The 16,825-nt window shown below is 45.0% G+C and overlaps 1 protein-coding gene across 1 annotated transcript in view; it reads right to left on the minus strand.

The window, feature by feature from the left end:
* Positions 1-571: 571 nt before the first annotated feature.
* Positions 572-16,825, minus strand: part of WNT3A (Wnt family member 3A) — a 54,807-nt gene continuing 38,553 nt past the window's right edge. Inside the window, exons 2-3 of the mRNA XM_048837380.2 lie at positions 5,652-5,917; positions 572-2,658 (exon numbers count right to left, since the gene is read on the minus strand). Coding sequence (XP_048693337.1) covers positions 2,179-2,658; positions 5,652-5,917 — 746 coding nt within the window. The 3' untranslated portion in view covers positions 572-2,178. The remainder of the gene's footprint in view (positions 2,659-5,651; positions 5,918-16,825) is intronic.

Genomic DNA, 16,825 nt, shown 5'->3' on the forward strand with positions numbered 1-16,825 from the left:
GGGATGCAAAACCATGCCTAATTCTCTATTTATACGTTCTCTCCTTTTTCTAAAGCACAGATGAAGACACTCTGGCATCAGTCAGCCTTTACACACAGAGTAGACAAAATTGACCCCGTCAATTCAGAGGGCTAGCTTGTGCCTCTGGGCGCAGCTCAATTTAGAAATAGTCCGGGAGGTGCTGGGACTCAGAGACATGCCTCTGGGGCACAACTCCCTCCCCGTGGAGATTAAGCTCCGTTCATTCCTTGTCTCGGCTGCATTCTCCCCACTCACCTGCTCGGGTTGCAGAGAGCAAGCCAGCATCTGGGGATCGAGGGGGTGCTTGTATTTCCCCACTCAGGTGTGCAGTCCCAACCTAGCCCAGAGGCATGATCCAGCTCCCATGGCAGTCAGTCCTCATTTCCATTTCTGCAATGCTTGATGGCAAAAAAAAAATAAAAAAATCAGTCCATTTCCCATTTCTCTAGATGGGACCCCCAGCGGGTGGGGAAAAGAGGGTGAGACATGAAGGAGGCAAAGGCTAAGTGTGCCATGACTCTGTGCTTCATTCACCTCTCACTTACCCCAGTATAAATCAGGAATAATGCAACCCAAGCCAATAGGGTTATACTGCTGTAAAAGCCAGTGTGAGGGAGTGGAGAGTCAGGCCTGAGAACCCACAACCGCAGGTGGAGCCCAGATTATCATGCAGCAAGTTACATTTGTTACTGTAAATTGGCAAGCCCAATCTAGGTCTCAGAGGTACGACAGCTTGCAACACAGGCAAAGGGATGGAGTCAAAGAGGCGAAACGGTTTAACAGCAGAGATAGGGCCGTGCTGCAGAGATGGGATTTGGATCTGGATCCAAACTTTCCCCAAGTCGAGGGTGGTTCAGACACCAGGGTTTTGATTTGGCCTGTTATAGAGACACTAGTTGCAGAGGTTGGATCTGGTTCCAAACTTGGCCAGAGTCCAAGGCTGTTCCAGTTCAGGGTTTGTCTAGCAACACATACCGTGCAGTCCTTCAGAACCGCTGTTCCCAACGGAGTTCGGTTCTGAGGGTTCTGCTGAGCCCCCCGAATTAGCCTGCATGAGCTGTACGGAGAGGATGAAATGAACTAAGTGCACTTTCCAATGTTACTTTGTTTCTTAACCAGAGGTGGGGAAACACCTTTCCTGCTCTCCTTTCCTTGCTGGCTTCTGGTGCAAAGAAACGATGTCCTCATCACCTTAATCACAGGTGGTTTGTGCCCTACCCCACTGCATGTCTCAACGGGCATCCTCCTTCTAATCGGCTGAGTCACACCCCTGCCTCCAGAGGTCACAGTTGGGTCAATGTCTGCTGGTGTGTCTGCTGGTGTGGCCATGCGTTTGCTGGGTCCCCTTCTGGGCACTGAGTTTTTACATACGGCATGCACCATGTGTCTAGAGATCACAGCATCTACCAAACCTTTTGCACTGGTGTCAGTGGGACCTTGGTAGTAATTCGTCAGCAGTCTCTTCCTCTGCAGAAGTGACTAAATGGGTTCCTGCATCCTATGTCAAATCTGGCAGAAACCACTATGTTAAAAAGTTCATGCTAAGAGCTCATCCATTCTACAGCACTAAGGAATGTTTGCAGAATTCCCCTGTTCCCGGAAGACATGGAAGAAGGATTTGTTTGTTTGTTTTTTTAGTGAATTGAATATTTTACTTTATTTTAATTTTTTGCCATTCACATTGCACACAGACTCTGGTTGCTGGGGCTTGGAAAGGATCTCAATACATTGAGAGCTGTTGTCTGACATCACCTCTTCCGATTGGGTTGGGAACAGGAGGTGTTTAGGAAGTTGCAAGTCTTTCAAAGGACACTTAATAGCATGAGTCTCTTCAGGTTAGTAGAGAGAAGAGGAAAGAATCATGCTCCCGCTAACAATCGTCTCTGCAGTTCTGTGCTGTTGGGTAGTTAAAGGAATCACAGTCTCCTAACCGGTGCATAATCATTTTGCATGGCGTTCCATATTTGTAATGTTAGCCTCCAGATGCATCTTGGGACGACCAAGAAGTCATTAGATCTATTCTATCCAGCCAGTTTTAGCCTTTTTTATTTTTTCTTTTACTATAAAAAAAAGTAGATCTTTCCCATCTACACAACCTCAGAAGAAGCAGGCTCAAATCCGTTTCTCCACACGGAGCCTGTCCAGGGAATCCCTGCTTTACTTGCACGTGTGAACATCGTAGACTCGTATGCATTCCTGGCAGCTGACGTAGCAACACCAGTGGAAGATACAGTGGCACTTCTCTTTCCGTTTCTCAGTCCTTGTGTTGTGCCCGCGGCCGCAGCACAGAAGGTCGCATCCGTCTATCCCGTGGGAGGTGACATTGCAGATCCGGTCGCGGGTCCCAAAGGAGCCCGTCTCGGGGTTCGGCTCACAAAAGTTTGGTGAGTTCTCGTAGTAAACCAGGTCTCTCTCAGTCGGGGCCTTGAAGAAGTTGTACTTGGGCCTGAGCGTCTCGACCCAGCCACGGGACTCCCGATGCTTCTCCACCACCATTTCAGAAGCGCTGTCGTACTTGTCCTTGAGATAGTCACCGATGACCCTGAAGTCTGGCTGGGACCACCAGCACGTCTTCACCTCACAGCTGCCTGACAGACCATGACATTTGCACTTCAGATGCATGTGATCAATAATGGACTAGAAAAGAGAGAAAAATGGAAAAGGGAAACTATTAGCCCATAATATGGATCAATAATACATTCTGTTATTTACCTAACACTTCTCATCCCAAAGAATCCTAGGCAGAGGTCTAGTTCCTCAGCTGGTGTAAACCAATTTAGTTTCATTAACTACACTGGTATACACCAGTCAGGGATTGGACGTGGTCTCCATAAAGTACTTTCAATGACAGGTGAAGTCATTCCTGTACCCATGTGTGTAAATATTTCTATAGCTATATTCACACTCAAGGATCACTTTGCTCAGGAGGGAAATGCAGACACCTCTGAGGTGGAATACAGCAGCTTCTGAACAGCACTTAGCCAAGCCAAATAATACTTTAGGACAGGGAGTGAAGAAGGATTCATAAGCCGATTTAAACTGCAGGGAGAATTCATGGGCGAAATGTGCTATGATTATCCAAACGACAATTTAGCCCGGTCATCAGAGCTCCCTTTTCTTGCAAAAGAGACTCAAGTCAAGGAGGAGAGTGTCACCTGCTGAATCACCAGTGCCACTTCCTGCTGAACCCTAAGATTTTCTTCACAGGCCTCTCAACAGTGTGTTGAGCAGGTCAAACCTTGACAGCTGAAAGCACAGCTCGCAGTGTTGCCAATTCTTGCAATTTTATCACGAGCCTCATGGTAGTTGGTGTTTTCCTTAAGGCCCCAGCTCCTGGAGGCATGTGAATAGGTGAGAATCTCAGCTTTCATTTGAAAAAACAAAAAGTAAGTTTCTAGCCTCCCCTGCCCCCCCAGGTTGCTAAAGGTACAGAAACCAGCAGGTAAATGAAAAGAACACAAAATGTATGATTATTTTTTAAGCCAGTCTCATGATTTGAGAAGCCTGACTCTTGAGTTTTTTGAATGCTTGGTGTTGGCAATGCTGCATCTATGGGTGGCATGGTTACCAGATGGAGCGGGTGAACGTCAGTCCTGGTCTAAACGGAAGAAATCACCATTGGCTTCAATGAGACTTATGTTTGCCTCACCCATGGCTGAAATTGATCCACATTTCCAAGGCACTGTTCACCACCATTTCTGAGGTGGAAGATAGCCTGATACAATTTACTCAATAAGCTGTGTTATTAAGAGATGATCAGCAAATTTATGAATGCATGAACAGACTAGTACCAAGCTAAATCCAAAAGATTTGCCATGAATCAGCAACTACAATGTGTGATCAACATTTTCTGGGTGGTTTTTTTGTGCCAGTTAGGCAGCTTCATTCACTGCCAAGGAAATTGTAATTAGCGATGGGAGAACTGCAAAATGTTTGGTTCATATAATCATCCAAATCTCAGTCAAAGCTTTTGGTCTGGAGATTGGATTTGAATTCTTATGAAAACTGGTTCCGACTTCCCCTACTGCTTAGTTTTATTAGCTGGGAATTGGTTCATATAATCATCCAAATCTCAGTCAAAGCTTTTGGTCTGGAGATTGGATTTGAATTCTTATGAAAACTGGTTCCGACTTCCCCTACTGCTTAGTTTTATTAGCTGGAAATACTTGAATCCGGAGGATTGGAACTTGTGCACCTAATGAGTGTTAACATGGTGTGAATGGAAAACATATGCTATTTCTGAAGCAACAGGATTTCAGTGTTAATGTTGTGCCATTTTCTATCTGATCTATGATATCTGTAAGGGGCCTAAAATGGGATCGGAGTCTTGAGGATGGACTGAAGATGAAGATAGCCCGAACAAGAGCCTAAATTGTCACTGTTGAACTTACAGCTAATATTGTATCTTTTTATTGATTCGCATTATGAGACAAATCCCTCATTTCCATCCTACCCAACTGTGTGGTGGTACTCTTTATCCCTGTCTTTTACTGCCATCAGAAATGCTGAGTAACCCATGGTACCCAGGACCCGATGGACAACTTTATGTCAAATGACCACAGGGACATGTCTTGCTTCCTTCTTCTGCTATTTAGTTGCTGCATCCCTCATTTTGTGGTGGGACTTCATCTTGAATTTTAAAGGTCTGTGCTCCACATCTTGGGCCAGATTCTCAGCTGGTGTAGACTGGAATAACTCCATTGGCTTCAATGGAGCTTCACCCATCTCCATCAGTTGAGGATCTCGCTCTGAGGTTTTGGCCTGTTCCGGACTGTGGTTACATACAGTAGCGGAACTCCATATTGGAGGAGTGACTACTTTGTAGTCATATGTTTCTATGGAAGTGGATAGACCCCACTCCTTCCCCCATTGTCAATAACAACTTAATAAGGGAGTAGGATCAGGTTAGCTATTTTGATTTTATGATTTAATTAAGTTTGGTCCCTATATAGGATGAACCATGAGGTCTCTCTGTAGGGGGGAAAGAACACAAAGCAACTTTTGTGAGGCATATAGTGGGGTGAGGGTTGGAGAAGTTAGCTCCAAGCCAAGAAAGTTTCCTGGTGGTGCTAGGAAGCAGGTGCGCAGGATGGACAGCCTGAAGCCTTGTCCTGAAATTGCCCAGTTGACAGCAAGCCCTTTCCCCCATGGCAGGTTGGTGCTAACCCCAGGCACTGAGAGTAAATATGGGGCTATTTTAGGCACCTGCTAGGTGTGAAGAGGCACAGAAACCAGGCTCTGAGCACAGGGAAGTCTGTATATGATGACCATCCTCTTAGTTTTCATTTGGACTGAACCTAAGGTCTTCAGAACTGAGCACATGAGCTTCCGTGGCTTGAACTAACAGGCTAAGGCCCAGATCCTCAAAGGCATGCCCTCAATGGGAGTTAGGCACCTAAAAGCCTTTGAGGATCTAGGCCTAAGACCCATAGCTGGCAGCTATAGCAGACTCATATCCTCTGCAGATCAGGCACAGAGGAGAATCTATAACACGCACTGGGCAGTAGGGGGCTACAGTGTTGAACCCAGTTCACCTGAGCTTCTTTTTGCCGTTCACCTAGGATTTTCGGGGGTGGGGGTGGAAGGAAATGTTTTTAGGGACTCAATAAAATGAAACCGGATGGCCTTACTGTCCTCCCAGCTTCGTTGTTGTGCCTGTTCATGGCTGACCGAGCATCTGGCCTGTTCTCCCGGGCGTCCGCGAACTCTCGAGACACCATGGTCCCAAACTCCACGTCCTCACTGCAGCCTCCCCATTTCCAGCCTTCCCCGGGGGGCCCCTTGTGGCGGGTATCGCAGCCGCAGATGGTGGCCGAGCCCTCGGCACAGGATCTGGTCACCGCAAAAGCAACGCCCGCAGAGGCGATGGCGTGGACGAAGGCCGACTCCCGGGTAGCTGTGGAAGAGGGAAGGATGCAGGGATCTGTTACTGAGAGGCGAACGTGAGTGACCCTTCCCAACGGACTGACATGAGCGCCTCCTCTGAAGAACACAGCAGCAGGCTAGGAAACCTGCCTCCTGGCTTAAGAATCCCATTTCCAGGCCGGGTCATTTCCAGCACTGGAAGACACAATGAGTCAGGGCTGGCCCTGACTCAACACCCACTGAAGTCAGTGGAAAGTCTCCACACAATGGACTTTGGATCAGGCTCTAGTAAGCAAATGGCCAAATGGGGCTCTCTGCGTTCCAGCATCCAGCACTGATTCAGGTACATATAGACTGGACCCCAGTCACCCCCGTGGAAGGGGAGACATCTCTTTGCTGCCAGACTCCACTCTCTGGCAGTGGGGCCAAGGCCAGATAAACCACACACTTTTCAGAGCCCTGTGACTAGCCCAGCCAGCCTTTTCAGGGCTCTGCAAATGGCATGGCTGGTTCCATATCATGTTGGGGACTGCTGATGGTTGGCAGTTGGGAAAACACCAGGACGGCCTGCTATTCCAGCAGTCTGCTTCCCGCACCATGCACACCAAGTGTCAGCCTCCTCATCTTTCCTCGAAACACGCTCTTTCCGCTACCTGACCAGCTCACCCGGATGCTGCGTCCAATACACTGCATCTTATAGAATCATAGAAATGCTGGACTGGAAGGGATCTCAAGAAGTCATCCAGTCAAGCCCCTGCTGCTGAGGCCAGGCCGAGTATTTCTAGACCATCCCTGACAGATGTTTGTCTAGCCTGTCCTTAAAAACCTCCGATGACGGGGATTCCACAACCTCCCTTAGAAGCCTATTTCAGAGCTTAACTACCCTTATAGTTAGAAAGTTTTTCCTAGTATCTAACCTAAATGTTCCTTGTTGCAGATTAAGCCCATTACTTCTTGTCCCACCTTCAGTGGACACGGAGAACAATTGATCAGAGTCCTCTTTATAACAGCTCTTACTATAGCTGAAGACTGTTATCAGGTTCCCCCTGTCTTCTTTTCTCAAGACTAAACATGTCCAATTTTTTAAACTTCTCTAAACCTTTGATCATTTTGGTTGCTCTCCTCTGGACTCTCACCAATTTCACTGCATCTTCCCTAAAGTGTGGCACCCAGAACTGGACACAGTGCTCCAGCTGAAGCCTCACCAGTGCTGAGTACAACTGGACAATTACCTCCCCTGTCTTATGTACAACACTCTTGTTAACACACCCCTGAATGATATTAGCCTTTTTTTTTTTTGCAGATGCATCACATTGTTCACTCTCATTCAATCTGTGATCCACTATAACCCCCAGATCTTTTTTCAGCGGTACTACCAACTACCCATTTATTCCTCAATCTGTAGTTGTGCATTTGAGTTTTCCTTCCTAAGTGAAGGACTTTTCATTTGTCTTTATTGAATTTCATCTGTTGAATTCAGACCAATTCTCTGCATTGTCAAGGTCATTTTAAATTCTAATCCTGTTCTTCAACTTGAATCTATCTAACTTATCTAAATATTCTTTAACATGTTCTTTCCCTGGTTTGGCTTGCGTTCCTTCCCCTTTGCTGTTAATTCTAATTGTGTTGCATATCTGAACATCATGAACATTTTTCATGAAAATTGTAGCAAAATAGGCATTCAACTCATTAGCCTTCTTAATGTCATCCATAATAACTCTTCTTCTCTGCTAAGTAGAGGACCTACATTTTCTTAGTTTTTCTCTTGCTCCTAATATATTTAAATAACCTCTTCTTTTTGCCTTTTATGTCCCTTGCTAGGTGTAACTCATTTTGTGTCACTACATGGTTGTCCCATTCTTTTGTACTTATCCTTAGCAATTCATCCATGTTTCCACTTTCTGTAGTATTCCTTTTTGATTTTGAGGTCATTAAAGAGTTCCAGGTGGAGCCATATTGCCCTCTTACTGTGCTTCCTATCTTACTATAGCATCAGAATCGTTTGCAGTTGTACCTTCAAAATTGCCTCCTTGAGAAACTGACAGCTTTCCTGAACTCCTTTCTCCCTTAGATTTTCCTACCATGGGACCTTACCTACCAGTTCTCTGCATTTGTTGAGATCTGCTTTTTTGAAGTCCATTGTCCTTATTCTGCTGCTCTTACTCCCGCCTCTCCTTAGCATCATGAAATCTATCATTTAATGGTCACTTTCACCCAAATTGCCTTCCACCTTCAGATTTGCTACCAATTCCTCCCTATTGATCAGAATCAAGTCTAAAATGACTGTCGCTCTTGTTACATCCTCCGTTTTCTGAAACATACGTTTTTCCTTAATACTTTCTAAGAATATACTGGACATTTTGTGTTTTGCCATATTACTTTTCTAACAGATGACTGGGTAGCTCAAGTCATCCATTATTACCAGGTCTTGTGTTTTGGATATTTCTGTGATGTGTTCTAGAAATGCCTCATCCACCTCCTCTTCCGGATTGGTGGTTGCTAGTAGATCCCTACCATGACATCACCCTTATTCTTTATCCCTTTTATCTTTACCCAGAGAATTTCAACTGGTCTGCCTCTCACCTCCTTCTGGACCTCAGCACAAGTGTACATATTCTTGATATACAATGCAACACCTCATCACTTTTTATCCTGCTTGTCCTTCCTGAACAAGCGATACTCCTGTATACCAAAATCCAGTCATGAGACTTATCCCACCATGTCTGTGATGCCAAGTAAACCATAATTGAGCATATGTATTAATACTTCCAGTTCTTCCTGTTTATTCCTCATACTTATGGGTGCTTGAAGGTTTGTCTATTTGCCCAATTCGGTGCCAGGTCCCTGAGCTACCTAAAAGGATTGTTGTCATGTCTGGCTCTTCACCTGGGAATGTTGGCGACAATCTTTTTAGCCTTTGGCTGGGTCAACTGAAAGGAGTTCTCATCATGAGGTTGAGTAGCTAAGTCTCTGGGAAGACCTTCCTTTATGCACTTCAGTGGTAGCAGATGACAGAACAAGGAGTAATGGTCTCAAGTTGCAGTGGGGGAGGTTTAGGTTGGATATTAGGGAAAACTTTTTCACTAGGAGGGTGATGAAGCACTGGAATGTGTTACCTAGGGAGGTGGTGGAATCTCCTTCCTTAGAAGTTTTTAAGGTCAGGCTTGACAAAGCCCTGGCTGGGATGATTTAGTTGGGGATTGGTCCTGCTTTGAGCAGGAGGTTGGACTAGATGACCTCCTGAGGTTCCTTCCAACCCTGATATTCTATGATTCTATGATTCACTTGAGCCATAACTAGAGTGGCCGGAGAACAATTCCATTACATGACAGCTTTCACATTTTGCTTTCATTCCACAGTGGAAGGATACAAAATTTTTCAAAAGTCTTTGTGAAAATGGAATAGTGTTGAAATATCTAGCTTTGGATCTGTAAGTTCAGCTTTCCAATTTGGGTCTTTCTCTCTCTTTGGAAGTGACCAGAGAGCCCGCCCTAGACCTCAGAAACCTTCCCGTCAAAATCGATACGTCTCCATGAAACCCAATGGAGCAGCATTTTTTGACAAAAAACATTTAATCTAAAAGGTTCCAACTGGCTCTGGTGTAGGGAAAACATGATGATCAATCATGATAATCCAGCCTCTTGGAGACCCTTTACAAATCTCCCTAACAAGCTAACTCCTTGTCTATGCAATTCCAGTTATCCAAACAAATTTGGTGTCACCCACGTTGTTTGGATAATCAGGATTGTTCTGTAATACAAATATAGCCATAGAGGCAGATTTTCAGCTAGTTTAAATTGGTGTAGATCCGTTGACTTCAACGGCTCTATGCCATATTTACACCAGTTGATGATCTGGCTCAATAACTTTACTCGTCGGGTTTTTTTTGTGTTTTTTTTTTTACCAGGTTTCGTGGACCTTAGTCCATTCTAATTGCTATGAATGGGAACATATGGCTTTAACTTCTGGCTGCTCAATCAGTTATTTGCACTTAGTAATATGGAGAGTATTTAACAAGCCAAGTCAAAACCCTAACGTGTTCTCAGGATCGAAACCAATATTGCGTGTTCACAGAGAGGTCCTGACTAGCTTGAATACTTGAGCCAGAACCTGTGCATTGGCTCTTCCCTCTGGGATACTACCAAATTCAACAATATGCAAATAAAATAGCATGCAGGAAATTACAAGCAAAAGGCATGAGCAATGTCCTGGAACACAGCTTCAGCATGCTTATAAAGGTTAGAAAGTCACTGAGTGAATACAAGTAAGGGAGAAGATACTTTTATTCAAGCATGTGTAACACCGACAGACCCCGGTTGTTGGCGGGCAGGATCGAACCTGGGACCCCTGGAGCTAAGGTGCATGAGCTAAAAGCCACATGGCCCTTAGCTAAAGCTGTAGAGCAGACTCATTAATCTGTAAGTGGTCTTGGTGGCACAGCACCATTCCCACATGTGTGTAGGTTACACATGTACAGAAACTCTTCAGCTCTGGAGGTATTTTTTATTCTTTTCCTTAAAATAACTTCAGGTTTTATATAGCACTTCTCATGTGGAAAGATCCCAGAGCACTTTACAGACTATACATGTAGGGGTTGCTCAACGGCCAGTGAAACGCAGCTGCCTCTAGGGTGGAACACAGCAGCTGTTTAACAGCATGCAACAGGAAGTGAACAGCACTGTAACCAATTGTAACTACATGAGGAATTGAGTCAGGCAGAGTGTAGTTGAAATCTGGCCCAGAGCACTGAGGTTAACAATCCTACTCTTGAGATAATGCCAGGGGATCTTTTAATGACCACGTGGGATTGAGACGTTGGATTTGCATCTCATCTCTCACCTCTAACTTTAGGCTGGGACAGTGGGCTCAGTATTGATGCACATAGAAGAGTGCCATCTAGTGAATCACTTCCTGCAACATATTCGGTCTGAGGACCTTCATCCAATTACTAAGCAGACTTGACCCTGTTAAGCTTTGGAGAGCTCACCAGGTCATAGCCCCAGGCGGTGTGGCTGCAGGAATGGAGAAGGAGTGCATAGAGATACAGATAAGCAGAAGGAAAGCATGCACTTGTAATGGAAATGAGGGGTTATTAAGGTGCCATATAAAAATGCAAGAAACTTAGTAAAGATAAGAGGAGAGTGCAATGCATTTGTCAGCGAGCCTCATTCCTCTCTGGGTGGTTCTGGTAGCAGGAGACAGGCAGCTCGTTACAACTTGAAGAGGGCTTCTGGAAAGTCAGCTGGTAGGAGAAGGTTAATGGGGATGTAGGCTTAAGAGCATTTTAACTACTGTTTACCCCTGCAGCAGAAGGTCACTGAGTCTCTGGCTTCGGCACATTAAAATCTCATATTGCTCACAATGGTGGCTGAGATTTTCAAAAGTGACTTAGTAATTTTGTCTGCTGCAATCTTTTAAGTGCCTAATTTTAGACAATTCAAAGGGGGCTGAGTCTCAGAAGGTGGGCGCTCGGCACTTTCTGAAAGTCAGGGCCCTCGAAGATGTCTGAAACTGGGCCCCTAAGATATAGGCACTCAAAATCACTAGCCACTTTTCAGAGGGGTAGCTGTGTTAGTCTGTATCCACAAAAATAATGAGGAGTCTGGTGGCACTTTAAAGACTAACAGATTTATTTGGGCATAAGCTTTCATGGGTAAAAACCCACTTCTTTAGATGCATGGCATCTCCATGCATCTGAAGAAGAGGGTTTTTACCCATGAAAGCTTATGCCCAAATAAATCTGCTAGTCTTTAAGGTGCTACCAGACTCGTTTTTCTAGCCATTTTTGAAATTCTTGCCCATAGTATCTTGAGGTTCTATTCCCCAGAACTTCCCAACTGCATGCTCCATGCAGGACATTCCTGATCCAGCCAGAGACGTGGGCAGAGGAGGAAAGTGATATTATCAGCAAGGAGAAGTAAGGAAGACTAGGAGTCTTTATTTCCAGTTCTTATGCAGGCTTCCTCTGTGACCTTGAGCAAAAGTCACTTAATCTCTCTCTGTCCCTCAGCTTCCTTATCAAGAACACAGCGGACAATCAGACTTATCTCCCAGGGAGTTTGCAAGGCTAAATTTGTTGATGTTTATAGAGTGTCTTGGATGGAAGATGCAAAGTATCGTTACAGCTCAGTGTTGACTGGTGCGATGGTAAAAACGGAGGAATGTCTCTTTAAAAAGAAAGAGATGAGGGGTAACCTGATGTGAACATGAGATCTGAATAACCCTTGAAAAAGGGAAGGTAAGAGAAACTGACAGAAGGATAGGATACCTCTGGGCTAAGGTTGGTGATCTTCCTGAGAGTAAGTTAATGAGAAGTATATTGTAGTGGCCGACTAGGAATTTCAAATGGTCACTGTGCTTTGTGCTGTAGATGCTCTGAACATCACAGCAGTGGTGAGGACAGAAAGCAGATTATCCTGCCTTAAACTCTTTCAGCTTTCACAGTAAAAGGCCTATGACACACAGTAGGATTCCACTCAGCAGAGGGCAGTGGAATAGTGTCTCTCTTACATATATGTGTAAGTAGCCAGTTGGCTACAGCCCATATTATATTCCATTGAAAAGCGACCTATGGAGAGGTCAAGGGTCTCATTAAAAGGAGATTTATAATATTTAATATCCTTCATATATTTTTAATAGCCTAAGTGACTTGGGCACCTTACTCTCCTTGACTTCCAATGGCTGTGAATTCGACTGGTGGCAGGGCACCTAGGAGTTAGCTGTTGTAGCACCTAAGCACCCTTTGTGATTATAGTCCTTGGTAGCTTAGCTTGAGTGATAGAGGTCACTGCTGGAGGTTGGAGGCTCAAATCCTGCTGTTTAGTGCATCTCAAATGCTGCACATGCTTAGGGGATTTTAGGATGGAAAAGTCACTGAGAAATGGACAGACACAAAATGAAACAGAATTCTTGGTGCACCATGCACCAGTCCCTCCTGTTCTCTGGCTGTGGCATACCATCGGTGAGTCTCCGGAGGGCTGTAATACGTTGGTATAATTCTGGCTGTTGGGCTTGGGATGGGGGTGGCTGGGTGGTACTTAATGGCCTGTGATTTAGACGAGGTTAGACTAGATAGTTTGGCCTTCATCTCTATGACTCTAAATGGTAGGCCTCAGAGGGTGAAAAAATCTCAACTATGTCCTCCAGTCCATTGTTTCCTGCCCATGAAATGTATTTAGACACAACAAATCCTGCATCTTGGCAGGGGGTTAGACTAGATGACCCTTGAGGTCCCTTCTGACGCCATGGTTCCATGGTTCTATGACTACCCTACAACATAGTGCCTGAATTTAGTTTAAAATGACCCAAGTGATGGGGCTTTCAACTCCTCCTTTGGAAAACTATTTCACTGTATAAAAGGAAGCCCTCTTCTTTTAAAAAAAACATAGTCCCCTGCCATCAAAATAACTCCGTGCACCAGTTCAAATCAATAGGCTCCATGAATGCTGTTTCAAATGAAGGGTCCTTTGAATGTATTCACATTGTTGTTATTTATCTGTAACATCAAACAAGATTGGTCCTTCATTGTGCTAGGCATGGGTGGCGGGTGAATGCGCCGTTGGAGGAGGTTAGTCCCTGGCCCTTTCCCCTCTGCCCAAGGCCCCGCCCCATCTCTTCCAGCCCCCCTCCCGCGCCAGAGCTTGGAGCACACCGCTCCCTCCCCTCCATGGCCACTGGCTCTTCTGTGTGCCCTCAGCCTCAGTGTGCTGGGGTGGGTGGCATGGCCGGAGCGCCCCCGGCCCCAGAGCACTGGGTGGGCAGCGTGGTCCCAGTGTCCCAGCATTGGACAGATGGGTGGTGCTGGGCCTTGTGCTCACCAGCCCTAGCCTGCCTGCCTCAGACTCTTGGCTGGACACCGAAGAGTGGGAAGGGAACTGGAAGCAGGCAGGAGGGGTCCTGGGAGTGGAGCATGGGCAGGGTCACGCCAAACTATTTGGGGAGGCACAGCCTTCCCATGCCTATGCTATCCGCCTAGGGCTGCCAACCCTCCAGGATTGGCCTGGAGTCTCCAGGAATTAAAGATTAATCTTGAATTAAAGATTATGTCATGTGATTAAATCTCCAATAATACGTCCAACCAAAACTGGCAACCCTATATGCGCCGTCTATTGTGCTAGGCACTGTACAAACACATAGCGAGAGACAGTCCCTGACCCAGAGCTTGCAGTTAAAAAAGATGAGAAAAACGGGGCCGGGGGAGAGAAGAGGGAAAAGCAGAGGCCCATGGAGTTGAGGTGATTTGCCAAAAGTCTCACAGTTGACGAGAGACAGAGATGAGTATAGAATCCTGAGTCCTAGCCCTTAAATAACAGAATTGCCAACAAATGATTGAAACCACTCTATCTGCAGTAAAAACAACGAGGAGTCCTTGTGGCACTTTAGAGACTAACAAATTTAGTTGGGCATAAGCTTTCCTGGGCTAAAACCCACTTCCACTCCATGCATCTGATGAAGTGGGTTTTAGCCCACGAAAGTTTATGCCCAAATTAATTTGTTAGTCTCTAAAGTGCCACAAGGACTCCTTGTTGTTTTTGCTGATACAGACTAACACAGCTACCCCTCTGAAATCTGTCTGCATTGGGGTTCTTGATTTCCCACTGGCAGGTTAACGCTCCTTGTGCCACTTTTCCTCTCACCCCAGCTCTGCACATACTCTGAAAACCTTGCCAAGTTTGAGACTGACGTGAGGTTTTTTGGTTCAAGTGTCAGAAAAACTAGGGAACGTCAAACACAAATGCTGAGAGCTCATATGGTTCCACTAATGGCCAATCAATTTGGAATTGATACAGGGAAACACAGGACTCCTTTAGGCAGGGTATAGACAGGCTATGGAACTCTGCTGCAGGGAGTTACCAAGTGACTCATAGCAGCTAGATTTTTAGAAGGGCTTTGACTAGATGATTTCTTATGCACCAACAACATTCGTAGCCAGATGGACTTGTCCCATGATATGTGTAATGCTCAAGCATCCTGAAAATAGTAAATATTTTTGCTAGGAAATAGCCTGTAATTTGTAATTGTGCTGAACACAAATACAGACCATCTACCAGGGATGTAGAGGAGAATGTTTGGGTGGAAGGATCTACACAAGGGAGCAGGCTAAGGGATGCATGTGTGAGAATCTCTGCTAAGCAAAAGGCATAGCTGCTGTGGTCTATGAGCATAGCATAGTGTCCTGACCTGTGACATGGCCAGTTCGTCGCTGTTTGTAGTTATGCAAGCTGATAAGGATAATCAAAGCTCAAGCTCCAGGGTGTAAACTGATCGCTCTAGGGCTCTTAGAATGGAAATTCCCTCCTTCTTTCCCAAGTACAGGGTGGTATGACTAGCTAGGAACCCTGTGTGCTTCTTTTCTTCCTTTGAAGCATCTGGTGTTAGCCAGTGGTGACTTAGCTGCCGCGGCCGCGCTGTAACGTGGGCAGTGTACACATGCCCTTAGATGGACCAATGGTTTGGTGTGGTTATAGGGAGCATTGGTTGGGAATTTTCCGAGACAGCATTTTTGGTAGAAAAAGGCCAGTTCATCAAAAGTGAAACTGTCCACAGGAAACTGGCACATTCAGTGAAGTTCTTGACTTGAAAAACATGTGGTTAAAAATGTTTGTAACTAGTCAAAACATCCCAACATTTTAACCCTGTCTAAACCAACAGTTTCAGTTTTCCAGTTCCAAAGACTTTTGGTTTTGAATTTAAGCTAATTCTACTCCAAAATGTTCTTTTTTTTTTTAAAGCTTCAAATTCAAAACAAACTGTTTCAATTGCCCTGAACCAAATTCTTTTTCTGGCTTTTCAGTTCATAACATCTTTTGAAATTTTGACTTCTCAGCTTGATGCAGGATGGGAAAAAATACTGAAATCTCGACGTTTTTCACAGGATGAGAAAAACATTTTCCTCCCAGCTCTCGTTATAGCAAACGTTATTCTACTAGATCTGTGGGGAATTTTTAAAATGTGCCATTATGTGCAAGGTCTGTGCAGTTTTATGAATGGAGAAACTGAGGCAGGGGAGGTAAGTGACTCACCTGGGTTTCTCTTCTGTAGTTGCAGGCAACAGGATATTGCAGTTGTTGGGCTCTTATCCTTCTGTCACCCTCCAAATACATAGACTACAGGAGAATGTGTCGACTTGATTTTCTACTCACATTATTTTTTACACTAGTGCAACATTATTCGCTTCATGAATCATAGAAAGGTAGGACTGGAAGGGACCTCGAGAAATCAGCAAGTTCATACCCCAAGAATCAAGGAAACCTAGACCATCCCTGACAGGTGGTTGTCCAACCTGTTCTTAAAAACCTCCAATGACGGGGATGGCTACAACCTCCGTTGGAAGCCTATTTCAGAGCTTAAGTAACCTTACCGTTAGAAAGTTTTTCTTATATCTAACCTACATCTCCCATGCTGCAGATTAAGCCCATCACTTCATATCCCACCTTCAGTGGATATGGAGAACAGTTGATCACAGTCCTCTTTATAACAGCCCTTAAAATATTTGAAGACTGTTATCAGGTCTTCGCTCAGTCTTCTTTTCCCAAGACTAAACATGCCCAGGTTTTTCAACCCTTCCTCATAGGTCAGGTTTTCTAAACCTTTGATCATTTTGTTATTCTCTTCTGAACTCTCTCCAACGTGTCCACATCCTTCCTAAAGTGTGGTGCCCAGTATTGGACATGGTACTCCAGCTGAGGCCTCACCAGTGCTGAGTAGAGCCAGACAATTACCTCCCAGATCTTATGTAAGACACTCTTGTTAACACACCTTGAAGATCAGCGTCTTTTTTAGCTGCATCATATTGTTGACTCATATTCGATTTGTGAGCCACTATAACCCCCAGATCCTCTTCAGCAATCTTACCCCCTAGACAGGGGTCCCCATTTTGTAGTTATTCACTTGATTTTTCCTTCCTAAATCAAGTACTTTGCACTTGTCTCTACTGAAT

The sequence above is a fragment of the Caretta caretta genome, chromosome 2, assembly GCF_965140235.1.
Source record: "Caretta caretta isolate rCarCar2 chromosome 2, rCarCar1.hap1, whole genome shotgun sequence".
In the NCBI taxonomy this organism is placed as follows: Eukaryota; Metazoa; Chordata; order Testudines; family Cheloniidae; genus Caretta; species Caretta caretta.